Source organism: Barbus barbus (genome assembly GCF_936440315.1).
Source record: "Barbus barbus genome assembly, chromosome: 34".
NCBI lineage: Eukaryota > Metazoa > Chordata > Actinopteri > Cypriniformes > Cyprinidae > Barbus > Barbus barbus.
The window spans coordinates 12975791-13003411 of NC_136762.1; the positions used below are offsets into that span (position 1 = coordinate 12975791).

A 27621-nucleotide genomic window follows, 5' to 3' on the forward strand; every position below is an offset into this window, starting at 1 on the left:
GCGGACAAGGGAAACCATTTTTGACCTTATTTCCCGGAAGTGATGCAATAACACAATCAATTCAGACGGCGTCCATAGGTAGCCATTTCGATGCGGTCAATGTTGAAAATGAGGCCATAGCCCTGTATGATTCTGCAGCTTCATTTAAAGACTTTACCATTTTATTTACTTTTATTAGTTAATTTGTGGTTTTATATGAACACATCTGGTTTTGTTTTACTTAACTTTGTAATATATTTACATTTATTTACTAGTATAATATAATTTGAAAGTCGCTTTGGATAAAAGTGTCTGCTAAATTATTAAATGTAATGTCTTTACATCCAAATTATGTTTTTATTCATATTATTATTAATCTATAATTTTAGTATTTAGTTTGATCTGTGTTTGATAATGTGCATGTATTTTTCTGGCCAGTGCCAAAGATAAATATTCCAACAGGAAACCAGCTATTATCAACAAGAGTTGTTGTTTAAAAGGGATTTTCCAGCAGTATAAACTGTATTTTTATAGGCCTTGTTGGTCCATATATATTTTCATAAATCAATATTCTTGTCGAACAATTTATTTGCTAATATACTCAAAGGTAATTTGTACGGTAAATTGCAAGGAAATAAACGGAAGTACGTAAACGTGTCGTTTACATAAAACAAGCCCAAAGAGTCCAAGCACGAAAGAGTTCCCAACCACTAGATGTCGACATCGATTACTAATAGTTTACAATCCTCCATTTTTTCCCCTTTATTGGATACCCCGAAAAAGAAGAAGAACAACAACAACCGTCAACATTGTCAACTCACAACAAAATAACAATCCAGGGTCTCTCAGTCCAATGGTCCCTCATCAAAGACACTGTTCTCACTGCTTTTAAATCCTTAGAGAACTCAATAGAGTCAAAATACATTTTCAGTTCAATTTTGAATCTTTAAAAAAGAGGTTTGCTTTTAGAAAATTTACATTCATGAATATGATATTTAGCTAACAGGAAAATAAGGTTTATAATATAAGCATCATTTATTTTTTCACATTCATGAAAGCCAAAAATAACATTTCTATAAGTAAACTCAAAATTAGGATTCACATAACATTTGATAAAGACAAGAATGTCAGCAAAATGACGTGTAAGAGCAATTCCAGAATAAATGTAAAGACGTTTCATTGTTTTCTAAACAGAGAGTGAGTGATATGAGATTGGAAAAGAAAGCGCTCTAAAAAGCATGGGAACCCCATGTGGCACTGCATCAGCAACAATTGCAATCTTTCAGACTAACAGGAATTCCACGCTTAGCTAAAAACTCAGAGTAATTACAGATTGAACCATTTTGATTGAAAAGTTGAGACACAAAAATAATACAATTTTTAAACCAATTTAAAAAAAAAGAGATGTGTTTATACAGTAGATTCTTGTTATTCCAGATTAGATACGAGTGAGGTGTAAAATTGTGTTTAAAAATGAGGGACCAAGCTAATAACATTTGCTTATGAAAAAGAGGTAATTTGACAGGGATTTTCATGTTATAGTTACAGATTAATAAGAAATTTAAACCACCTAGTTTGGGGAAAAAAACATTAGGGATCAGATTCCATATAGATGAGGGCTTATTGATACAGTTTTTTATCCAATTTATTTTAAAGGTGTTGTTTAAAGTGGTGAAATCAAGAAAGTTTAAACCCCCTTTCTCAATGGTGTTCATAAATACAGATTTTCTAATAAAATGAGTTTTATTCTTCCAAACAAAGTTGAGAAGCATTGAATCGATTTTTTAAGAATGGCAGTGTCAACATTCAAAGAGAGAGCAGCATATGGTAACCTTGACAAACCTTCAGCTTTGGCTAGTAAGATTCTTCCCTTTAATGAGAGATCACGTTGGAACCACATATTCAGTTTTTTTCTGAGTACTCTCAATTAATGGATTAAAATTTAAGGAGCATCTTTCGAATCCATTTTTTTTGTTATAATAACACCTAAATAAGATACTTGATCTTTGATTTGAATATTACAAATTTCTGACAAATTACATTCTTTGATGGACATCAGTTCACACTTTGAGAGGTTCAAGAACAGGCCTGATGCTTTGGAGAATTGCTGGATATACTTTAATGCTAAAGGAACTTGTCGTAACGTGTCCCGTGCTGGTCAAAGGGAGGTGGTAGATAGGCGCAGGACTCAGATATCTTCCAAAGAGGACTTTTATTAAATGCCAGTGGAGAAGTACCTAGTCAACAGAAATGCAAAAACATTAATAACAAATGTAAAGAGACATGAAACAGTTATTCGTACAGACTTCACATGCTCCCGCCACCGTGGTGGTGATGACGTCACCCCAGCACCCGTCATCACACACCCCACCCCTTAAGCCCGTCACTCATCATAGTGACGGGACAAAAAGTCCGCTACAACATTCTGAGCTCCAGCCCTATATTTAACTTGAAATTTAAAAGGTTGCAATGAAAGGAACCAACGGATAATGCGGGCATTGCTATCTTTCATCCTGCGGAGCCATTGTAAGGCACGATGATCAGTCTCTAAGGTAAAATCTTTACCAACGAGGTAATACTTCAAAGTATCTAATGCCCACTTGATAGCCAGTGCCTCTTTCTCTACAGTAGAATACCTAACCTCACGGGGAAACAATTTCCGACTACTATACTGCACCAGCCTTCTATTTTCACTGTCCCCTTGCAACAGGACGGCTCCTAGACCTACTCCTGATGCATCAGTTTGCACTGTGAAAGAAAGGTCAAAATTGGGGCTTTGCAACACCGGCCCCTAACACAAACAATCCTTGAGATCTTGAAAGGCTGCCTCACACTCAGGTGACCACGCAACCTTTTGGGGGCTGTCCTTCTGAGTGAGGTCAGTGAGTACTGCAGCTCGGGTGGAAAAATTGGAAATAAAACGTCTATACCAGCCTGCCAGACCTAAAAAGGACCTCACCCGCTTTTTGGTTGTTGGAGGCGGGCAAGAATGCACAGCCTCCACTTTGTCCACTTGAGGTTTAATTACCCCACCCCCCAGCACATACCCCAAATAAGACACATCAGGCTTTGCTAAAGGACATTTAGTGGCATTAACCACAAGCCCAGCACCATGAATTCTCATGAATATAGCCGACAGGTGCTCCAGATGGTCTTCCCATGATGAGCTGTAAACAACCACATCATCAATGTAGGCTGCTGCAAAGTCCTCAGTACCTCTCAGTACACAGTCCATAGTTCTCTGAAACATGGCTGCGGCCCCATGAAGGCCGAACGGCATGACCGTAAACTGATAGAGCCCACTTGGGACACTAAAAGCAGTCAGCTCCTTGGAAGTGTCAGTCAAAGGAATCTGCCAATACCCCTTACATAAGTCCAGGGTGCTCAGATATTTGGCTTTTCTCAAACGCTCTATGAGTTCGTCAACCCTTGGCATGGGGTAAGGGTCAAAGGCAGAAATAGCGTTCAGCTTGGAGAAATCTACACAAAATCTTAATGTGCCATCCTTTTTCGGCACTAAGACGACTGGACTGCACCACTCGCTCCTCGATGGCTCGATCACCCCCATTTCCAGTATTACCTTTACTTCATTCTTCAACTCTGGTATGAGCCTTGCAGGAACCCTGCAGCAAGTCTGTCGAACTGGACCAGGTGATAGAAGGCAGATGTCATGCTGCAAACCGCATGATATCTTAAACTGTATTATACATTACTATTATGAAGGATAATGAACCTAAAACTACAACCTAGTCAACAGAAATGCAAAAACATTAATAACAAATGTAAAGAGACATAAAACAGTTATTTGTACAGAATTCACATGCTCCCGCCACCGCGGTGGTGATGACGTCACCCCAGCACCTGTCATCACAGAACTTGATTAGCATCTTGCAAAAAAAGAGTGGTATCATCAGCCAGCTGTTTGTCAGCAATAGAGATACCATTAAGACCACTATTAGAAATATAAGAAGCGAATATCTGGGAAACTAGTAAAAATAAATAAGGGGATAATGGACACCCTTGCCTAATACCACATGACACGTAAAATCTAGGAGAAGTACCATATTTTAATTTAATTGTGCTACTACAGTTGTAATATAGAGCTCTTACTGCCTTACAAAAATATTCACCAAAACCAAATTTTTCCACTGATTTAAATATAAATTTATGTTCAACTGAATCAAAAGCTTTATAAAAATTCTGGAAAAGAATAAAACTATGTTTCAGCAAGTCACTATAATCCAATAAGTCTAAAACTAATCTAATATTATTCATATGTCTGTCCCTCATTAATCCAGACTGAGTCTCATCTATAACAGTATCCAAACAATCTTTAAGAAAAAAAGTATTTTAACAAATATTATGGCGAAAATTTGATAGTCATTGTTAAGGAGTGTGATGGGTCGCCAGTTGTCTAAATTGGTAAGATCTTTCTTATGTTTAGGAATTAAAGTTATGATACCTTGCATCAATGTAGGAGGTAAAGCCTCTTTTTCAATACTTTCTGTAAAAACCTGAGTTAAAAAGGGAGTAAGTTCATCAGCAAATAATTTGTACAGCTCAGCTGTAAGTCCATCACACCCTGGGGACTTGTTGTTTTTCAGACTCTTAATTGCTCTTTGTACTTCCTCAGGAAAAATCTATCCCTTTCAGATATAACCTTAACATAATTAACCGAGTCTAGAAATGAGGACGTTGTCTGCTCTTGAACTATAAAGATTCTTATAAACATTGGCACTGTAGTTTGCTATTTCATTTACAATCCTCCATCCACCAGTCCCGTTCAATTACAGTTCAGTGTTTCGGTGCACAAACTCAATAAAAACGTCCAACATTTTATGTACTGTTTAATGCATAAATTAACTGTATATTTGTTAAAGGTTATTGATTTTGATGCCAACAGTCAGATACATTTTTTTTTTTTTTTTTTTTTTACAAATAATCATATATCCTACACATATTGCTGTTCCATCCCTAGTGTTCTCCTTTCTTTATTAACCATTGTGGGAATACAGAAATACAGACACAATTCATTGATCACAGCTCTTCAGTGCAATTTTATTAATATATAATTCCCTTTCTGTAATGGCAGAACTTGTATAGAAGTATGGCTTTGAAAAACAGCAGGAGATTTTGAGGCTACCTGGTGACCATAAAATGGAATGATGATCTGAAATATATTGGCTAACTTTATTACTGGAGCAATTAGGCTTAATTAATTTTATAAACCATCATTTGGGGAGGGAGATAATTCTATTTAAAAAACACCGAACAAGATTTTTGCATGTAAGCATATTATGATAATATACAAAGTAGTACAGTATAAATGGATATAATAAATCCAAATTCTCTAAGTAATTTTAAATAATGAAATAAAACAACTGTTTTGCAGACAAACCTGTCTAATCAATACACACTGTCATTGAAACAATACTTTCATTTACTGGCATATCAGAACTAGTTTGAATAATAATGTAATGTAATTAGGCACTAAATAGATGTTTATACTATGAAATACCTTTATCATTTAATACTCGTGGATAAATAGAAATGAAACCTTTATATCGTTTTAATGTTTAAAGGATCTATTCTAAAGAACTGAGCTAAGAAATATACTATCATATAGCTAAACGACACTTTCTTTTTTCTGTGGAGTGAGTCTTTTCTCTTTGGCTTCAGTCCCGCTGCTCTGTATCAAACAAACATATTGTTTTGGGCCAACAGTGTGACATTTTGGTTTTCCACTGTATATATTAGGGGCACTTAATATGATCTCATCTGCGTCCCATCCACCTGACACCCGGAACATGCATATTCATTGGACGTTACTGAATAGAATTTAGGTTGTTTTCTACTGCTGGAGAGAACATGATGCTTGCGACAGTCAGATGCATAGATGGACACAGACACACCAATTCATGATCTGTTTATATCCAGCATGTTTAACTGATCTAAATGTACACATACATGCTTCTCCCGCAGGGGTTTGAACAGGCACATAGGCACACAGAGGTTCATGGTTATGACAGTGACGGGGAAAACCTGAATGAGAAGGTATATTTCATATTTTCGTATATAAGTGATCCATTTCTCATTTGCAACAACAAACAATCGCTGCGATTGTCTACCCTATAAAAACTGCTGAATCCCATGACTCATGCCTGTCATGCTTTCTCTTTTTCTTAAAGGGATGAAGTTTACAGACAGTAAACGTTGTCTGAATGACATGCAAACTGTTTTGGGACAAAGTCTTCTCTTAAGGGCTGTGACTGGTTGGAGCAAGACAGATGGGAAGACTGGATTTGGACGCCTTCTCTTTGCTCCACTTTGTGACTGGATATTTTAAATTATTAAGACAGTGAATAGGAAAACCTGAAAAAGAGGGTATGTTTGATATTTTTGTACCTCACAAGTGATTCATTTTTTCTTTGCAAATACAGACAGCAGCCATGATTGTCATCCCTATTATTTATTTAGTCATTTAGCAGACTAAATGGTAATATTCAGCATTATTAAACCTGCTGAATCCCATGAGGTCATGGGTAAACCAGTCTGAAAACAAGCCTGTCACGCGCTACCATTCTCTTTTTCTTAAAGGGACGAAGGTTGCAGACTCTTAGTGTTTTCAATCAGGTAGGGTTGTCTGAATGGCAAGCTAACTGGTCTGGGACAGAATCTTCTCGATGGCTCCAGAAGCGTGCTGTGACTGGCTGGTGCAAGACAGATGGGATGACTGGTTTTGGACATCCTCTTCGCCCTCTGCTATTTGCTTTGCGATTGGATCTATAAATTTACACGAAAGTAAAGGCAAAAACCTGAACAAGAAGCTATTTTTGATATTGTTTTAACCTCACAAGTGATTAATTTCTCCTTTGCAACAACAGACAACTGCTGTGAGTGTCAACCCTATAAAACCTTCTGAATCCCATGACTTCATGGATGACCCAGTCTGAAAACAAGCCTGTCACGCTTTCTCTTTTTCTAAAAGGGACCAGCATCTAATCAAATTAGACAGTGGCTTCAATCAGGTAGGGTTGTTCGAATGACACGCTAACTGGTCTGGGACAGAGTCTTCTCTTAAAGGCTCGATGGCTCCAGACGAGTGCTGTGACTGGCTGGAGCAGGACAGATGGGAAGACTGGCTTTGTAAGTCCTCTTCACCCTCTGCTTTGAACACCCTTTTCTCTCTGCTCCGCTTTGCAACTGGATCTTTTACCAGCCGCTGATCCTCCAAGGTCCACATACTGTCTTCGTCCTCCTTACCCTGCACCTCCCTGTCAAAGTCTAGCAACTCCTCCATCATGTCCTCGATCTCCATCTCACCGTCAATCTCTTCTTCTACCTCAGATCTGAGTTCTCCCATACTCTCAGTCCTGTTTGTATCATCTGCGTCGTCCTCATCCACTCGGCCCTCTGGCTCGCTAGCCTGGCTTTCGCCGAACTCAAGGATGGTGGGAAGGTTGCCCTGTTTGGGGCAGCGCTTGCGCAGGCTCACCAGAAATGGTTGTGGGAGGGAGAAGATGTCCACATTGTTCCCCAGGTCGATCCAGGTGACGCTGGGGAAGCTGTCTGGGTCTTTCAGTGTGTCTGTGAGCTCTTTGAGCACGGCACGGGTCAGCCTGTTGCCATTGAGGGCCAGAGTCTCAAGACGGGGAAGAGACGCCAGCGTAGGGAGGAGCAGAAGGAAGGCATCGTCTGTGAGCTCGGTGAAGCCCAGCTCTATGCTGCCGATGCGGGACGCGTGGTGATGCAGGTAAGCACAAAGACGCTCCATGTCTTTCACTCCAAGAGGGATGCCAGACAGATCTAATGTCCCACCGGAGGGAGGGCTTGAAAGAACTGATTTCAGACTGAGAAAGAGAAAAAGAAGCAGACAGAAAATAAGAATGTGTGTGGAGGTGGGGGAATTAACTTTTTATTGAATTTTATAAATCAGAACCAGAGGAGAGAAAATATTAACCTTATTAAATATTAACCAAAGGAAAGATAATTTTAAGAATTCTAAAATTCCTAGCAGTTCACTAATAAAACTAGGACACATTTGCTGGTAATTTCATTAGGAACTGAAACATAATGTGGCAAAAATTATAATCTGGCCCTGACCTGATAATTATGCAAAAAATATATTAAAGAACAAAACAAAATTAAATATAATACAGATAATATTTTAATCAAAATAATGCACAATGCAATTTTTACAAACATTATTTTGACAAGAATATTTATGGCCATTAAATTAATGACATTGGCAGGTGTGGCATCAACTTAGTTTTGGACCGTACATATAAACAGCAGCTATGCTCACATATTTAAATGGCCTATGCTGTCTGACATAAGAACTTTTATTTCCTGTGGCAACAAAATACATTGTATAAAATGTATTATCATTATTAGAATTCCCATCCATACTAATGTGGTACTAGATTTCTACAAAAGGAAGTACTTGAAATTGCTACAGTAATTGTAACAGTCATTAGTGCCTAAAGAAGAAATGTAGGGCAGGAACAAACTAAATTATCCAGCCCTATACAAGAAGTGCACAAAGTAACCGTTGAGGAACTAAATTTTATAGTAATAATAATAAAAGAATAGTCTATTGAAACCCGTTCCAGCTTTGATGTTTTATTAAAACTCAGAGACTATCAAAGACTCAGGATATCGTCTCATTGAGGGAAATTGAGACCTGATTGAAAGGATTCATTTTCTGTAAATGCATTGCAGATTCAAAACAGCCCCTAGAATACAAACAGCATAGAATTTAAGAGTTAATTTAATCATGATGTCAGTTGTTATTGTCAAATATGGATTAAGAACCTACGAGAGATAGATAAATGGAGTGATAGTGGGGAACAGAAGATGAAGGCAGGAAGAGAAGCTGATTTATTAAGTGAAGGAGAACAAATGCATTGCTTTAACCGCTGCACATGCAGCAGATTCATAATAAGCTCAGTGTGCCACCACAGCTTGCCAGTGTGCGAGTGAAGAAAGAAAGAGTGAAAGTGAGAAAAGAAACGGGGAGAATACTAATTCATAATGTGGCCGTCGCTAATTCACACCAGGACATGCATATATCTTATTGAGCTGCCATTTGAGGAAGAGGAATAATAACCATCCTGATTTGACATGCTATGCTCATTCTGAATGATATATTTCCTGCCCCGCTCTGATCCTGTCACTGACCTAGCAAATAAAACAGCAGCAAAGTCAAGAATATGGCTAAACCAGAACAGGATATCAACTCTCCTGATATTACTGGCCAGGATCCCGAATCCCACGCTCTTTAAGAGAAAGGCCTTTCCCTCTCTCAGCAATCTCAGCCTGAATGCATCTGACCCACTTACATTCTCTCCTCTGCATTTGATCATTTCCAAATGTTCTCATTTACGACGGAGGGATGTTAAGCAGAAATATTAAAACTATCTTTTAGCAAAATGGTATCTGCCATGTGACTTAAGAGAACAATTTGAAAAGTAGCAATGTTTCAAAAACTTGTACATAATATCTATTACACTGTTCTTAGATTTTTATTAAAATCTCTTAAAATTGCTTTAAATAAGTCTCCGATTTGAGGAATCACTGGTTGCATGCATATGATCTTGAAGTCACCCAAGTAATCACTTTGTTTTTCATATGTAATATATGACACCAAAGCAGCTTTTGACTAAAGCAGGAAAGGACATACGAGGCTGTGTGATAGATCGGAACAAAGGTTTGAATCAAGACAATAAGGTTGAAGTTACTCATTCTCAGCTTTACAGAAATAAACCCTTCCAATTACAATCAAACTGAAGAGCAGCAGGTGGGTGGGAGGTGTCAGAGATGCACCATACTGCATTGCATTGTTACAGTTCATTCACATTCCGTCATAGAGGAAAAGAAAGGAAAACCCAAAAATCAGTTTTAGGAGTCTTCTATTGAACATAAAGAGCAGTATAAAACAAAAACAAACAAAAAAACACTTCAAATCCATAAATATTAAGCATCACAAATGTTTTTAAAATAAGACGAAATGTTTCTTAAGCAGCAAATGAGCATATCAGAATGATTATGTGACACTGAAGACTTGAGTAATGCCTGCTGAAAATTCAGCTTTGGCATCACAGGAATAAATGACATTTTCATAAATTTAAATAGAAAAGAGTTACTTTAAATTGTAATATTATTATTTCACACGGTATTTTTGATCAAATAAACACTGCCTTTGGGGAGCATAAGAGACATCTTTCAAACATAAATGTGTAGGTCATTAAAAATGGCCTAAGACGCTCCGATGATATTTTGTAGACTGTTGGATAATAAGTGTGGTAATTATGACCAATTACGTGCCGAGTCTATCATTATACTGTTCTATTCTCCAACACACTGGTGAAAGGTCATCACTGAGCAAACTGAAGGATTACCATCACTGAAATAAATCCTGAAATAAGCCCTCTTTTGCAGTGGATGCTAGGATGAATGTGTGCAATTCATTTCTAGTTCAAATGTTGCTTAGTATTGTGAACAACACTTTCCTTGAATAAAGTACACTTTGGTGTTCCATTATTTTAGCTATATATCCTAATCATACAAAATGTCATGATTTTGACAATGTAAAAGCTGCTACTTTTTTTGGTTAAAAATGATCCGTAATAAATATTTGAGCAAGTACATAACCAGACAGTGTTTGAAAATGTCGCCTTACTTTAGCCCGATTCACAGCGGTTAGCTTATAATAATGTTTTCTAATTTGAGTGGTACGGGTAGGTTTCCGTGTAAAATTTGAGCATGGCACTGCTGCTTCGACGACTGACCAAGGCGGAGCCGGAGGGACGAGGGAGCCCGGTGGAGATGGTGGGATGACGGGCCACGGTGGAGACGAGGGAGCTAGGAGCAAAGGCAGAGCCGATGGGTCGGAGGGCCGAGGTGGAGTCCGGGGGAGTCTCGTAGGCCGGAGGTGAAGACTGGGGATCTGCCAACCCCAAGGTAGCTGGTGATAGGAAGTCCCAAAGCGCAACCGACCTACCGGACATGGCGTGTTGAGGGTGAGCTTTTCTGAGGCAGCTGAGACAGGGTTGATGGACAGACTGGCTGATACAGAGGAGGAGGGAGTGGGAGGTTGGGAGGGAAACTCCTTGAGATTTTCATTGGGGAGCTGGCTGAGGAAGGAGTACTGGGCGGAACCAGCAGGTGCTCTGGAGAGCTGGACGGAACCAGCAGGAAAGGGAGAAGCCAGAATTCCTCATTCAAACAGTCCTATAGTTCAGAGTCCAGTAACAGCGCACCCTCAGTGGTGGGAGTGTGGGCGGGGTTATCCTCCATTACCTCAATCTCCACAATTATTCCCACGATGCACGGTGTCGCTGGCTCACACACCTGGTCAGTCACGTTCTTGAATCCTGGCTCCGGGGCAGTGAGAGGCTCTGTCACTTTAAATGGTGTTAGCACTTTAAAAATCGCAGCCGGCTCGGGCTCTGCGGCTGTGGTGGGCTCTGGCAAACACTCCGTGCAGCGAGATGGTGAGGGCTGGGCTCTGGATTGGAGTGGGGCTGGAGTTGTCTTGTTACTCCAGGCATAGGAGTTGGGCAGCTGGGTTGTCCATTCCGGGACAGGAACAAAAGAATAAAAATAAACAAAGAAAAACACCACTAATTTTTACTCACTTGTAGGTCCGCTATTCTGTTACAGGTGCTATGCGGTAAAGGCACACGACACGGGAGTTTTCCAAATAATAGTCTTTTAATAATAATCCACAGAAGAAATCCAGGAGCATAACTCAAACGATAGCAGACAAAGGAACAGGGGAGAACACAGGCTATAAATACTAAACACAATCATGGAGAAACAGAAACAGGTGTGGAGCTAATTAACTAATCAGGGCAAATAAGGAAAACTACGTCAAAGGAAGACTAAGGTAGGAGGACTAGAACACAAACTAAAGTCCATAACTGTAACAAAAAGAGACTGTATATGATGAGTCATATTAAAAAAAACAATGCATCACATCTTTCTGAACTTTATTTCAGGAGCATACACATACACAGGGTATATTTAAACTACCCTGAACCATGAAACCTCAAAGTACCAAAACCTTGAACTTGCACATGAATATAATAGTCAAATGTTCAACAAAATGAGCAGAAAAAACACTTTCTGAAATCAAATAAAGCGCTATGTTACTTTGCATACCATTTTAGTCATGTTTAGTCATGTTTTCCTGGCAGTTGGGATTCAAAACGTGCAATAGGTGCAGAAAGAATTCTGGAAGAGGTTTGATCCTCTGCCTCCGTCATGATTTTGATTTCTCGCGCCGGCTTTAAACTTATATGATGTCATCTAATGCAGTGGCACTGTGCACGCAGAACGATCGTTGTATAACATCAAAGCACCGCTTTGCTTTCGAATCGCTCTCTGGTGAATCGATTTTTTTCTCCCACCCCAACTAGAATCTGTGATTGCGAAGTACAGTAAATATCCACACCGGTGGGGTGACTGACTGCAACACATACTCCTGAAAACATTAGATTCAGCCATGCTGGAGCCGTGCCGAAGCACAACCCCACGCAAGGAAGATAATTCCGCAAGCAGCTCTAATTGCAAGTTTTCAAACAGATATGGCGACAAAGAGGCAAAACGTACAGACTGCAGCTTTAAATTGATATTCAGTTCACTGTAATAAAAACAGTTTTTATGATTGTTCTTTTTTTGTAAATACTACATGCTTACGTCATCATCTCCGTGTAACGACTTTGTGAATTTCATGTGAAGTTAAGTTCAAGCAATTTCTTTTGTCAAACAGCTCTTTTTACTCAGCCTCTCAGGCATCAATGACTCTGACAAGACAGCAGTCTGGACGGCTATACAAATCAATACAAAAGCATCAATGTAAAGATACCACTAATTGGAGGCAGGTTGTCATGTGCCAAATGAAACCTCAAAGTCACTGCTCGAATAAAGACAGAGGGAATTAAATAAAAAAAGCCAGAGATGCAGAAAGCTGTAAGGAATGAATATCAAGGGCATATTGCAACTTCATCATCATGCCACATTCAGAACCTGCTGTTTCTGCTTTCAGGCAGTAAAGAGCGTGAGCAGAAGAGGACAAGAAGACAAGAGAGAAAAAGGCACGAAACGAGAGCTTAAGCCACTGAAAATCTAGCAAAAGGCAGAACTGTGAGGTAATCTGTCGAGGAGAGGCGGCATTAGAATGACTCAAGAGATCATATGAGGAGAAAATAGAGGGATGAAAATTAGGAGAGAAAATTTAAAAGGCAGAAAGAATTCAGCAGACATGCCTGAGAGATGACAGTATGATTTCACAACAGCCCTTATTCCACACCCTCTTCTACTCCTGTTTTACATTCTCAAATCCCTTTTTCGTTTAACACAACTCTCTATCTTTCTTCTCCCCTCAAATACCAGTGTGTTTGCTATTAATGTGGGTGTTATGGAGGCAGATCATATGATAAAGCTAGATAAAACACTGTCGCCTCTGGACACGATGATCCAGAAAGCTCCGGTTTGCCTGTGTTGAGATGAGGAAGACATTCTTCACTGGCTCCTGTCAGCCGAGGGCTGCTTGTTATGGACTAAAAAGTCTCCACTGGACTGCAGACGCTTCGCCACATGCAGACCAGACGAGGGCAATGCGTTTCACATTTCAGTTCATGAAACAATAGAGGTCAATGTAGTAGGTCTATGGCATATCAGATTCCACTTAACCGGTTTTGTTTTCGAAGAAGCAATCCAAATACTCCTAACAATATTTTTAGTTTATGCAACTGCATAGTAATACAGATTTCAGATATCTATAGTTCCATTTGCATTTAACAATTTGACAGTTGACTTATATACAGGTACATCTCAAAAAATTGGAATATCATGAAAAAGGTCAATTTTTTTGTCACTCATTTCAGAAAGTGAAACCCATATATTATATAGATTCATTACACAGAGTCAAATATTTCAAGCCTTTATTTCTTGAAATTATGGCTTACAGATAATGAAAACACAAAATTCAGTGTCTCAGAAAATTTGAATACTACATAAGATCAATAAAGAAAAGGATATTTTAAAAATAAATGCCAGGCTTCTGAAAAGTATGTTCATTTCTATGCACTCAATACTTGGTAGGAGCTCCTTTTGCATGAATTACTGCATCAATTCGGCGTGGCATGGAGGCAATCAGCCTGTGGCACTGCTCAGGTGTAATGGAAGCCCAGGTTGCTTTGATAGCATCATCTGCATTGCTGGGTCTGGTGTTTCTCATCTTTCTCTTGACAATACCCCATAGATTCTCTATGGGGTTCAGGTCAGGCGCGTTTGCTGGTGGCATTGAACCAGCTTTTGGTACCTTTGGCAGTGTGGGCAGGTGCCAAGTCCTGCTGATTTCATTTTCCAGCATCTCCATAAAGCTTGTCAGCAGAAGGAAGAATGAAGTGCTCTAAACTTTCCTGGTAGATGGCTGCGTTGACTGTGGACTTCAGAAAACACAGTGGACCAACACCAGCAGATGACATGGCAGCCCAAATCATCACTGACTGTGGAAACTTCAAGCAACATGGATTCTGTGCCTATCCACTCTTCCTCCAGACTCTGGGATCTTGATTTCCAAATGAAAAGCAAAATTTACTTTTATCTGAAAAGAGGACTTTGGACCACTGAGCAACAGTCCAGTTATTTTTCTCCGTAGCCCAGGTAAGACGCTTCAGACGTTGTCTCTGGTTCAGAAGTGGCTTGGTAGGTCTTTTCCTGAAGACGTCGGAGCGTGGTGACTCTTGATGCACTGACTCCAGCTTCAGTCCACTCCTTGTGAAGTTCTCCCAAGTGTTTGAATTGGCTTTGCTTGACAGTATTCTCAAGCTTGCGGTCATCCCTGTTGCTTGTGCACCTTTTCCTACCCAAATTCTTCCTTCCAGTCAACTTTGCATTTAATATGCTTTGATACAGCACTCCTTGAACAGCCACACCTTTCAGTAATGACCCTCTGTGACTTACCCTCTTTGTGGAGAGCGTCAATGTTCGTCTTCTGGATCATTGCCAAGTCAGCAGTCTTCTCCATTATTGTGGTTTCAAAGAACAAGAGATACCCAGAATTTATACTGTAGTGATGGTCATTAATTGAAACTCAAATGTAAATATTCTAATATTTTGAGATACAGATTTTTGCCTTTCATGAGCTGTAAGCTCTAATCATCAAAATTAAAACAAAACAACTTTTGAAATGTTTTACTTTACATGTAATGAATCTAAAGTATATGAAAGTTTCACTTTTTGAAATAAGTTACAAGAAAAAATTTACTTTTTCACAATATTCTTATTTTTTGAGATGTACCTGTATTATATTCAGTGACGGTGGGCGATACTGTTGGCATTGTAAAAGTGCAAGTTTACGCAAATGAGCAAGATTAAAAAATCCTAAACAAATGGAAACATTCAGTCTACATCTGATTTGCACTCTTCTGTGCAAAACTCTTAATGTATCCAGCTGTGCTGATAAATAAACTTTATCGTATATAAATACAGTATGTATTTACACTGAAGTTACATGCATGTTATTGGATGAACTAACAGATCAACACATCCGGAGCAGATGTATAATTTCCTCTGGTTATATGTAGAATTGTAAATCAGCTTTAGTGTAAATATTTGCATGGAGGGACATAGATTAAACTGCACAAACACACTATGAGTAATGCATTGCTCACATAAACACACACGTACCACAGGCCAACATCTGTTACGTATGAATTTTCTCAGAGAAAATGGGACACCTGTCTGAGAGACCGTCTCACTCTGTCCAGTCGAGGAGGTTAAGGTCATGTTAGCACTTAGCCATTACTAGAGCGGAGAGGGAGGCATCATTAAAGGACAGAGAAAGAGAAGGGCAACTGAAGGAGACATAAAATGATGAGAGTTAGAAATGAAATCATTGTGAATGCTTGGCTGTATTTCTATTGTTATTGCTAACTAAATTTGAAAAATGTTTTTGTTCATTAAAATAAAGCTGGAGTAAAATAAAATCTTAATATTAGATTAACAACTTCAATTTAAAAAAACCTTGAAAATTAGAAATGAAATAATTTTAAGTTGAAGTACTCATATTACTAGAACTAAATCTGAAATCAAAAAATAAAAATTAAGTAATAAAAATAATACTAAATGGAAATACAAAAGCACATAAAATTAAAACTTATACTAAATTTAGAATGAAAACAAAGTATGAAAATAAAAACTCATTTAAAATATTAATCATTATTATAATAGCATACATAATAATAAAATGACACTGGAAAATATAGGATGCTTTTTCAAACCTAACATTTAATATACACTCTTAAATATCAAGATTCTTTAATGATATTTTTAGTTCCATGAAAAAACCTTCAGCATCCATGGAACCTTTTTTAATTGCACCAAATGTTCTTTATAGTGAAGCCAGGTTCTCTTGATTATTAAAATGGTCTTAACACTAAGAAAAATGGTTCTTATGAGAACTCTTCACTAAAAGGTTATTTTGGGGAGCTCAAAATGGTTCTTCTGTGGCATTGCTGTGAAAACCCCCTTCTGGAACCTTTTTTTAAAGAGTGTAAGTACTTGATCTCAAATGTTTCTCCAAAAAAAGACATAAATGAGACTTGTATGAAATCTTTGAGTACATAAAAAACAAAACATCTTGGCAAAAAATATGACATTGCTGAGAAACACATTTGAAAATACTGGAGACGTTTCTCCAGGAGAAAAATCTGAGAAACAGTAGACTTAGAGGGAATTAAAAATAAAATTTGTAATTTCTTTTCACCATAGGGGATTTTTTCACATAGGGGTCTTCCATACACTGAAAATGAACAGTGACCTTGCATTATCAAGCTCCAAAAACAAGAAACATAATAAAAACATAAAAGTAATCATCTATATTACTTGTTTGCTATTGCAAGAGCCATGTTTGAGAAACAGACCAATTTTGTTATCCACTGAAAGTCTTGACTTGAAAATCTGCAGTGGTCACCATTCACTTTCATTGTATAGAAACGAGCAGCTTCCTTATTCTGTTACTCTTTTTGTAATCCATACAAGAAAGAAAATCATGTCATATCAAATCAAGTTTTTAAAAACAAGAATTTAAGAAAATAGTGACAGAATTTTCAATTTAGTTGAGCTTGTTTTTCTTGCCTGTTTGCACCTTCAGGCTGTGAAATTATTTGAAATCCTATTTCCCCTTAGAGGCACACAAGCATCAACAACACACCCAAGGAGAGGTGAGAACGCTGTCTGAGAAACACTTCCCTTTTTAAACCCCAATAGCTGCATTCACATCTGCAACACCACACCACAGTACACAACATAAGCGTAGCAAATAAAGAGCCGTGTGTGGTGTGACTCAGACAAACAGCAGTGCTCAATCAACAAAAAGCACCCGGTGAGGATTAGACAACACAACCGGAGCGGATAAAAAGAAGGTATCGAATCCGGTCTACGCAGAACACATGCCTTCACATTCCTTAAGCACAGCAGCTGATGCAGTGAATTAACTGCGGTAGGGGACTTCAGCTGTTTTATCCCTGCACACATAAATTAGGGAACAGAATAAAGGCGTCAGCTAATGTAAAGTGTATCCATTGACACAGGAAATAAATACAGCCTAGTATTTCCTCATTTACACATTACACAGTCTGTGTTTTGACTGTATTAATGGAATTGGAAAGGAGCCACATAAGTATGAGTCTACACCACAGAACCATGTGTTAGCAAAAAAACACACGGCACATAGTGGGAGGCTGCTCTTTCATTCACTGACTCACTCTGCAGAATAAACAGCTCTTATCATCAATGGACGGAGAGGAAACCACTGAAAGCCCCATTGAGGAGCCAATTGGATTGAGATTTGGATGGTATACGCAGCTGTTCTGGAGATATAATACGAGATATTGTGTATTAAAACAATTTGGGGATATCAGAACTGTAGGACCCAAACCTCAAATGAAACGCTCCATTAGCCGTGCGGTTTTTAAAGCGTAATTAATCCCTAAGTGCTGACGAATCAGTACACGGACAAACAACTGACAAAGCGATGATTCATTTTGACTGCAAAGTCGGAAAGCCTTTTATTTTTAAACCAACTAATCACTTTAATTAATGAACAAATTGAGGCACTTGTGAGCCACTAGGCTACTGTATGTGGGCTGAAGGATACGGGCATCAATGTAATTTATAATGTGGCGTTTTCATGTGAAATGAAATAAATTATATGGAAGAGAGACCTTGACATCAGAGGGAAAATAAGAAAAGAAACAAAAAGAAAAAGAATAGAGAAACCCCCCAAAAATGGAAAGAGACAAATTTTGGCATAAATGTAAAAGTTTTTTTTTTTTTTTTTTTTTTTTTAAGACATTTATATGCAAAGATGCATTAATTAGATAAGAAGTGACAGTTAAGACATTTATAATGTTACAAAAGATTTCTATTTAAAATAAATGCTGTTCATTTAAATTTTTTATTCATCAAAGAATCCTGAAAAAATGGTTCCCACAAAAATATTAAGAAGCACAACTGTTTTCAAAGTTAATAATAATATTAAATGTTTCTTGAGTACCAAATCGTCATATTTCACTGATTTCTGAAGACTGACACAGAAGACTGGAGTAATGGCTGCTGAAAATTCAGCTTTCCATCACAGGAATAAATTACATTTAAAAAATATTTTTTAACATTTTTTTTAATTTTAATAATATTTCGCAATATTACCGTTTTGTATTCTTTTTACTCATTTATTTATTCATTAATTCATTTTTTGATCAAATACATGCAGCCTTTGTGAGCATAAGAGATCATGAAACTTACTGACCCCAAACTTTTGGTGTGTATGATAACTAGAAAAATGTATACTGAATATAGCATTACCCACTTTTAATATTTCAACATAATTTCAAATATTAATTTTCATAACTATGGGAACCCTGGGAAGAGAGACAAGTCAGGACGAAATAAAAAGAAAAGCGCTGTAAACTGAGGTGTAAAAAATAAAAAACCTTATTGTTGTACTGAGGAAAGTAAGGTAGCATATGCCTTCACTGCCTAAATCTGAGACCCCCTCTCTGCTTGTCAGCTCTGCTTTCTCACCAGGCCTGTGGCTTCCTCTTCAGCAGCCCCTGCCGTCTCCACTGGGAGTGTGGGCTCAGGTGGTAGGTCAGCTGTCGGCAAACCTTCTCCATGGCACCCAAAGCATCTCCCTCCTGCCAAAGACAGAGAGAGAAAGACCACATCAATCGAGCTGTAACACACAACAGGTTAAAAGGAACTGGCAGAAGATCAGGGTATCTGAGCCCTCAAGGAAAAATACTAATTTCTTTGACATTTATGATGACGGAGGAGCAAAGCTATATGGACTGACCGACATGTCACAAAAACAGTCTGGCTCTATCATTGGGTCATCTGAGGTTAGTGAGTGTGTATGCATGTGATTTGGTAAAATGCATTAGCATGTAATGGATTAGTGACAAATTGATGTATTGTATGGCCATCTCTGGAAAGCTTTATTATTTTAACTCACATTCATCACTGCCTAAAGCAATCCAATTTACAGAGAGACACGAACACTCATACACACACTGCCTCGAGTAACTGCCATACTCTTCTAGACTGAAACTATTTCTGCCAATGTTTAACACATAAATTAAAAAAAGAAAAGATTTATAAAAAGAAAAGCGCTGCATATTCCTGCAGGGCTGCCAATAATTAAATCTAAGGATGCACTGATATTACAATTCTGGATGATAACCAATAGGTGGCTAATAAATATTAAAATTCAATACTATTTTGTGAATTCGGGATTAATAAGAAATTTTGAATGACAATGGATATTCATTTAGAGATTTGGTAAAGATTATATTTAATGTTGTTGATTATTTATTATAAACTACAGTATAAGAATTAAAAGATGACTGCAGTGGTAATAAAAAAAAAAAATGAAATATCTAATACCAATTGATACTAATGAATTTAATTAATAAATGTCTATGGAATGAATATATCATGCATCCCTAATTAAATCTGAAACTACATGCTACGAAAAGTGTTGTTAATGTTAACTAAAACGTTACAAACAATTTTTGTTTACAGAAATAAAATAAAATGTAAATGTTAATTGGAAAAACAAACTTAAAATGCTGCCTTGGCAGCTAACTGAGATAAAATTAGTTTCAACTTATATATATATATATACACTAATAAAAGTGACATAAGACATATAACAATAATGCGTTGTGGGCGTCCCGAGTTCAAATCCCAGCTCGTGCACCTTTCCTGATCCCACCCCCTCTATCTTTCCCACTTTGCTTTCTGTCTACTCTGCACTATCCTATCTTTATAAAAGCAAAATGCCAAAAATAAAATCTTTAAAAAAACATTCAAAATATTAAAATACTTAAATAGTATAAAATAACGGAGCATATATCGGAGCACATTTCAATTCATTATTATGATATGAGCTGCAAAGGTGAAATCCTGGTTATGAGATATTTTTTTATTGTCCATTAACAGTAAATTTGTCTTGTCACGTTAATCACAAGTGAAATGCACAGAGGTTTATTACTGGCATTACACTGATTTGCTTCAGGTAATAATGAGGTTCAGTGCACTTGAGTGAATGAGAGGGCACTGCTCATACATGACTAGATTACCAATTACCTGTAGTTTCAAGTACTAACACTTGTCTCATCTGTGGCTCCAACTAAGAACCTACAAAAATGTCTCAACATGCAAAGTCGGCTATAAAATTCACAGGATCAGTACCACATTTTTATAGGTCTTACCCTGGGCCAAATGACATTTGTTTTTATCAGGAATCCAAGCTAACAGTAACATAGCATTTCATCAAGGACACATTGTCTGTGCTCAGGTGTCTGTTTCCGCACTGGAAATATCATTATGTAAATCAATCCGGCCATCACATCCCCCCGCTGCACCAGGCCTTGACCTCTGCAGGGGATCAGAGATAGAACTATGTCTGTGGATATTGAGATGTCTAGAAAACACATCCTATGTGTTAGTAAAGTCTAGTGGCTGCTGACGGTGAGCTTAACAGTGCCACATGGCTGGTCAGCTCTAGTGTGCATCCCCCTGCAGACAGACAGTGGGTCCCATGGCAATGTAATCATACACCCAGCAGGCTCTGACAGCTCTGAGTGTGTAACAGACAGCCCAGCTTTCCTTTCGTCACATCACTGAACTCGTCTCTACTTTATCTCCCTCCATGGTTACTTACAATAACATCACTTCGAGAAAATGTCTAACCTTACACTCTTGTGCGAACTCTCACTCTCCTCACTTTTAGTTGACATTTCATCATGTCTGCATAGTTAAAATTATTGCATATGCATAGGCTGGTTGTCACTTTTTTATAATAATATGCAGGTCATGGACTGGCCATCTGTTAAGGGTGTTTCCCTGCCTGTTGCTTGAGATGCTGGGATAGGCTCCAGCCCTCTCATATGGTTTGAAAAATGGATGGAGGTCCAGGTCATATTTCACCATAAAAATAATTGATAAGTAAATAAATTATACATTTTTGTGTAAATGCATTTTAAAATAGGGAACACATTCACAATTAACTAAGAGATTTCCCTCAGTAAACTTCTAATTTGCTGCTTATTAATAGTTAGTAAGGTAGTTCTAAAACATGGTCATACAGAATAAGGCATTAATATGTGGTTTATAAGTACTAATAAACAGCCAATATGCTCGTAAAATATGTATGATAATAATAAGAAACAAGTTAATAGTGAGAATTGGTCCTGAAAAAAAAAGTGTTACCTGAATTTTCAGCAACCATTACTTCAGACGTCAGTGTCACATGATATTTCAGAAATCAATTTATGCTGATTTGTTGCGCAAGAAACAACTCCTATTATTATCATTGTTAGAAACGGTTGTGCTCATTAATATTTTAAGTTTTTCAAGAATATTTTGATGAATATAAAGTAAAAACATTCTCTACAATACATAATATATAATAACCTACATAAATTCTCTATTTTTTTTCTATTACGTTAATGAGAATAATTTGATTTTGCATTCTGACAGTGAGCACTGAGAGAGGAAGTGCGCTTAATTTACATAAAAATAACAAAAAATCTTAATGGTCCTAGAAACAGACTTCATTTTCTTTAAGCAAAATATCATTTCTTATTTCTTTCTTTTGATTTTGGGGTGAAATAAAACCATTTTCTTGACAGATTTCACGAGACTTACACAACCACATTTTGTTAGAGAATAAGTGATGAGATCAGTGTAAAGAAAACAAACGGCAGCATCCTTGTTGTTTTGGTGGAGGTCAGGTGTTTGTGCAGATCTCTATAGGAGCTGAGCAGGGTGTTAGTGGTGTGATATAGTGCCTGACTTGCTTCATTAAGTGCAGCAGCAGCAGCAGTAGTCTTGAAAGAGGGCTGACTGGTCTTTAGTGTGTGACTCATCTGCGAATACACCTCCCTCTGCCTCTACCCTCTCCGCTCTCTTCATCTCTGCTTCAGCCTCACACAGAGACTCACACATGCTTAAGCAACTTGGTTTCATCCTAATGCTCACTGCACTGGAATGGTACAGTTTCATTTTGCACGTCTATCTGCTGTGCCGTCCAGGCAGTGCTATAAGGCACTTTTCATTAAATATTAACATAACACTACATAGGAGAAATGTACAGGAATAGAACAGAAATGGGAAACAGAAATTTGTGTATGTGTGTTTAGGTGTGTGCATGTCACGAATCACAGAAGTACTATACCGTCTTTGGGCAGTGAATATTTTTGGCCAGGCTGATAATGAGGTCATGGGTAATGGGATCCACCAGGTTGCGGAAACTGGCATAGCGGTAGAGAACATCGTCCAGAGAGGTTGACTCCATTCCCAGATCCTGGAAAAAAGACATAAAACAGGGAGGTCAAGAGAATGAGAACTACAGACTACAGCAGCAGATCACACTTAAAGGAATAGTTCACCCAAAAATGAAAACTACTCATCTTCAGACCATCCAAGATGTAGATGAGATTGTTTGTTTATCAGAACACATTAGGAGGAATTTAGCATCACATAAGTTGCTCACCAGTGGATTCTTTGCAGTGAATGGGTGCCGTCAGAATGAGAGTCCAAACAGCTGATAATAACATCACAATAATCTACAAGTAATCCACACTCCCAAAGTCTTGGTAAGTGAAAAGCTGCATATTTGTGATAAACAAATTCATCATAATTAAGACTTTTTAACTTTAAACTGTCGCTTCTGGCCCCAAAAAAAAAAAAAAAAAAAAAAAAAGTGTCCACAATCCATAATAACGCTCCATCGTGAAAAAGTAGATGCCCTATCCTCTCACATCCATTAAAGAAGTTAACTGATGGACTGGAGACGTGTGGATTACTTGTGTATTTCTGTGATATTTTTATCAGCTGTTTGGCCTCTGATTCTGACGGCACCCATTCACTGCAAAGGATCCATTGATGAGCAAGTGATGTAATGCTAAATTTCTCTAAATCTGTTCTGATGAAGAAACAAACTCATGTACATCTTGCATTGCCTGTGTGAGTACAATTTTCATTTTTGGGTGAAATTTGCCTTTAAAGCTTATTTCCTTATTTTGACATTTTAATGTCATCTATGAAGCTTTTTATTTGTAATAAATATTTACATTCACATAAATGTTAATGTGCATGTAACATTTATATATGCTTATTGCTTCCTAATGATGATGTTCAGTGTTCCTGAAATCATTAAATAAAATAGAAAACAAATCCTTTAACTTTTCCATCAGTTTGGCTTGTTTTACACAGTTAATCTACATTATCGAATCTGTAAAGCAAAAGGGCAGGCAGGGGGATCAGCAATTTAAAAAATTGCAAATGTGTGTGGGGGTGAGGGCTGTACAGCCAGAGCTAAATAATCAACAGCGAACCAACGGGAAATGGGTGGGTGTGAATGAAACAAATCGTCATTAGTATGACAAAGTGAATAAGGTTAGTCTTTGTTAAGGAAAAAGGCTGAATAATTTTAATGTCACTATAAATTTACTTTTGAATTTCTCTCCCTCCATCGATAAAACCCTGGACCTAAACTGTGCCTTGGTTTATCATTATCATCCCTCTATGGAGCAGAATCTTGATTAATCGATTTCCATTTAATCAAAGGCACATCCATTTTAATGGTTTCCGGGCAACAAGGTGTACTTGGTAACCACTGGACAAGAGATGCTGTCCTTTGACTCTCTTGCTCATTATGTGCTTTAACCCCCATTGCAGAATACATGCAAATGCATTTCAGTAAAAACCTCACATTTACTTGGAGTAAAAATCTGCCCCTTGTGAAAAATAAGTTCACTTTTAGTGTACTTCAAATCGTAAAGGTATATTTTTAAAGAAACTGTACTTGGAAATAATGTAATATTATTCAAATAAAAGGCCACTTAAGTGTACTTAACGAGGGAACAATTTCATGTTTCTTAACACACTTTTAAAGTGCACTTTGTAATGATCTCTAATTAAAAGCTGTAAAGTGCATTTTAAATCATTACATTTTTAAAGAAATACCCTTATTTTGATGTGTTGAAAAACATAATAGCACATTTAAAGAACTTGATTATATTTTGAACATAACTAAGTGTGTTTTTTGATATTACATTTAAAGTTTATATAATTGAAATGTACTAAATTGCTAATTTACCATATAGTAAGGTGTACTAATTTACTATCAAGCATTATGGTAAACTAAAGAGTGGGTCTAACTCTAAAAAACATAAGTTATTAATGAATTGCATTCAATATACATTAAAACTATAATACATGTTCATTTGATTATAAATAACATGCAATAAAGTGTCCAAATACATTACATTTGTTTGCACTTAAGTATCTTCTTTTAAAGTATATTATTTCCATAAGTCTACTTTTTCACAATGTCCTTTTGAGAACAAATCCTGCAGTTTGTTCCGCAGCTACCTGTTGCTTCGCCACTGCCCGACAATTCATTTAATACTACCTATGGAGGATTAGAAAATGAAATCCCCATTAACTCTGACTTTGATCCCTGCTGCACATATGCAGAAAATCCTCAACAGAAGCAAAGTGCAGCAGACCTGCTAAAATGACCTTCCAGTCCATAAGATGATCATTTCTCTTGGGAAAAGCTGGATCAAAAAATAGTAATGGGGCAAGAGTTCTGGCTGCTTATACCCATCAAACAGAGTCACTAGCTACCTGAGACAGCCATTCGATATAAAGCAGAGCATTGCGCTTACTGACAGCATCCATAATCACTACCCAAAGTAAACAGTTGGTGTTTATGCAGTGCAGTATTACTCTTCGGCCAGCTTGAGCTGTGTCTGTTCTCACAGGTTCACAGGACTGTAAAGTGGGCATCTGTGTCAACAGCACTGAATTATGTGAAAGGCAGAATCTATAGAGCTGGAAAACTATTGCAGGAGTCTTGCTGTATCTCAGATATGTCAGCATATCTGAGATACAGCACTGACAATAATGTAGAGGTAGAGGTATCAGCATATTTTATATTTGTGATGTGATTTCTTGCCATTTGGACATTACATCTCACTACTGCGACCACAGGGAACCTCCAAAAAAGACTGGTGCCCCAGTACTTTGCAGGACAATATTTGCCACAATAAACATTTAGGCACATTAAATATTCAATAAAAGCTCTTGAAGTGCTGTTTACGAAATTGAGGAAAAGTTGACAGGTACACAAATGGATAACACAGCTGACATTCAAGTTGTGGTGGACAATAACTCAGAGAGAACTCGGTCAACTTTCTACCTCTATTTGAGTTTTAACCTAACCTATACAAGAATCATGGAGTGGTATTTGTACCTGCCGGAGAGTCTTCAGCATCTCTGTCGCCTCATCGTGTTTCCCCTGCTTTGCCATCAGCATCATCTCTTGTATCATCCCGATGCGCCGCTGGTAGGGAGGAGGAGTCCCACTGCTCCTCAGTTTGTCTCCTGACCTCACCATTTTAGAAGTAAGGATGTCTCCCCGCTCTTTCGTGGGGGTCCGTTTCCATCCTGTGCTCTGAGGGCTCGCTCCTGCCTCCTGTCCCACGGCCTTCGCTTGCTTCGCTCCCATGTTTGGTTATAAAGTCTCACCCTGGAAAAGGGCCTCCAGACTGGGCATACTTTCAAAATGAATTCACATTTAACTATTAAAAGTACTTTAATTGTTCATGAGATTACATTTTGTAAGAAACAAATGAAAATAAGAAATAAGCCTAAGCGTTCCTATAAAGTTTATTGGAGAACAGTGTTTTAAAAGTCCTTATGCTCACCTTACACCTGTCATCTCTCACCTGACAGAGAAAATATACTTACATTAAGATGTGAATTTAAGTAATAAAATTACAAAAACTTGCATCGAATGGCGTTTCCGTAAAATCTTTTCCACAAAGTGCTCATTCACAGGATGTGAAATATGAGGGAGGTTTGGGGGGTGGGGGGGGGGTGGGGGTTACGACCCCCTATTTAAGGTATGAATCCCCCCAAATTAAAGTTTGGGGTCTTAGAAATGTATTTTTACATAAGCATTTATATAATTCAACAATAACGTTTCAGTAACCACAAAATTTACATACGAACAGAAATCGCTTCTGCGTAGGTAACCATAGCAACAGCTGCTCATCGATGTTTGTATCGGCCGGAGCATCAATAAAACACTAGTGTCGTTATTTATCACATTACCATGCATATACACATCACAAATATCGCACAAAAATAGTTTTGTTTTGTTTAAAACGTCTTTACGGTTAACCGCACAAGGAGCGCAAAACGTCCGTTTGGGTTCCGCGATACGAAGCGATTACGTTCATAAAATTACTTAATAAGTTGACTCAACTGCGTACATTTCTCATCCAATTTCCCACCAAAACTGTAGTTTTCAAAACATAACGTTGAAGTTTTATATCATTCACAGCTGACTCGTGTAACGTCAGTTGTTTACTCTTTAGAATCCTCCGCAAAAATTATTTTGGAATTTTATAAGGCGGCAAAACATCTAAAACACTGCGTGTTACAATCCAAACTTCATGTATTTCAGTCCAATTAGGTCATAATTAATATATTCTGACAAAACACCAGTAATCCTCGATTCGCTCAGGTAGGGAATAGATCTGATGGTGCCTGCGGCATGACCGCAGATTAAAGAAGAGGAGTCCCGCAAACCTCCAGAAACTCTCTCAGTCCGGTTCAACAGAATTCTAGCGCGATTTTACTGCAGGATTATCCGTATTTTTTATTTCAGTCGTTGTTTGTACGTGTTAACATCGCAGTTCCTCCGCAGTCTCTCAAAGGCACACGATGTAGGTGTCAGTGTGAGTTTAGTCGACGGCGAGCAGTACTGCTGTGAACAAGGGCATGTAAATATTTACGTCGTCCGTCACTGTTTTCCTCCACGCACAAGTCATTCCAGTATTTTCTTCCACGCAGCCCGAAGAAATATCACTGTTCTCTGCTGAAATGTGCCATGTCGAATTAATTCCTGCTTTGATATGACCTCTCCCCAGGTGTGTCCCGTCTGAGGCTAGGGTGTGTTCAGAGGAGAGCGACTGAACGGTCTCTCATCACTCAGATGGAGAGGCGCTGGGTCTCTCGACACAGGCTGTGTGGGAGGGGTGGAGCGGT

The 27621-nt window shown here is 37.9% G+C and overlaps 1 protein-coding gene across 1 annotated transcript; it reads right to left on the bottom strand.

Moving 5' to 3' along the window:
• Positions 1-4823: 4823 nt before the first annotated feature.
• On the bottom strand, positions 4824-27604 carry LOC306854544 (leucine-rich repeat-containing protein 75A-like). Its single transcript, XM_079392670.1, has 4 exons — positions 25820-27604; positions 22733-22861; positions 19075-19187; positions 4824-7829 (listed from the first exon to the last, which is right to left on the bottom strand). Exons 1-4 carry the CDS (start codon positions 26072-26074, stop codon positions 7004-7006), a joined length of 1323 nt encoding a protein of 440 aa, XP_079248796.1. The 5' UTR covers positions 26075-27604; the 3' UTR covers positions 4824-7003.
• Between the last annotated feature and the right edge of the window lie 17 nt (positions 27605-27621).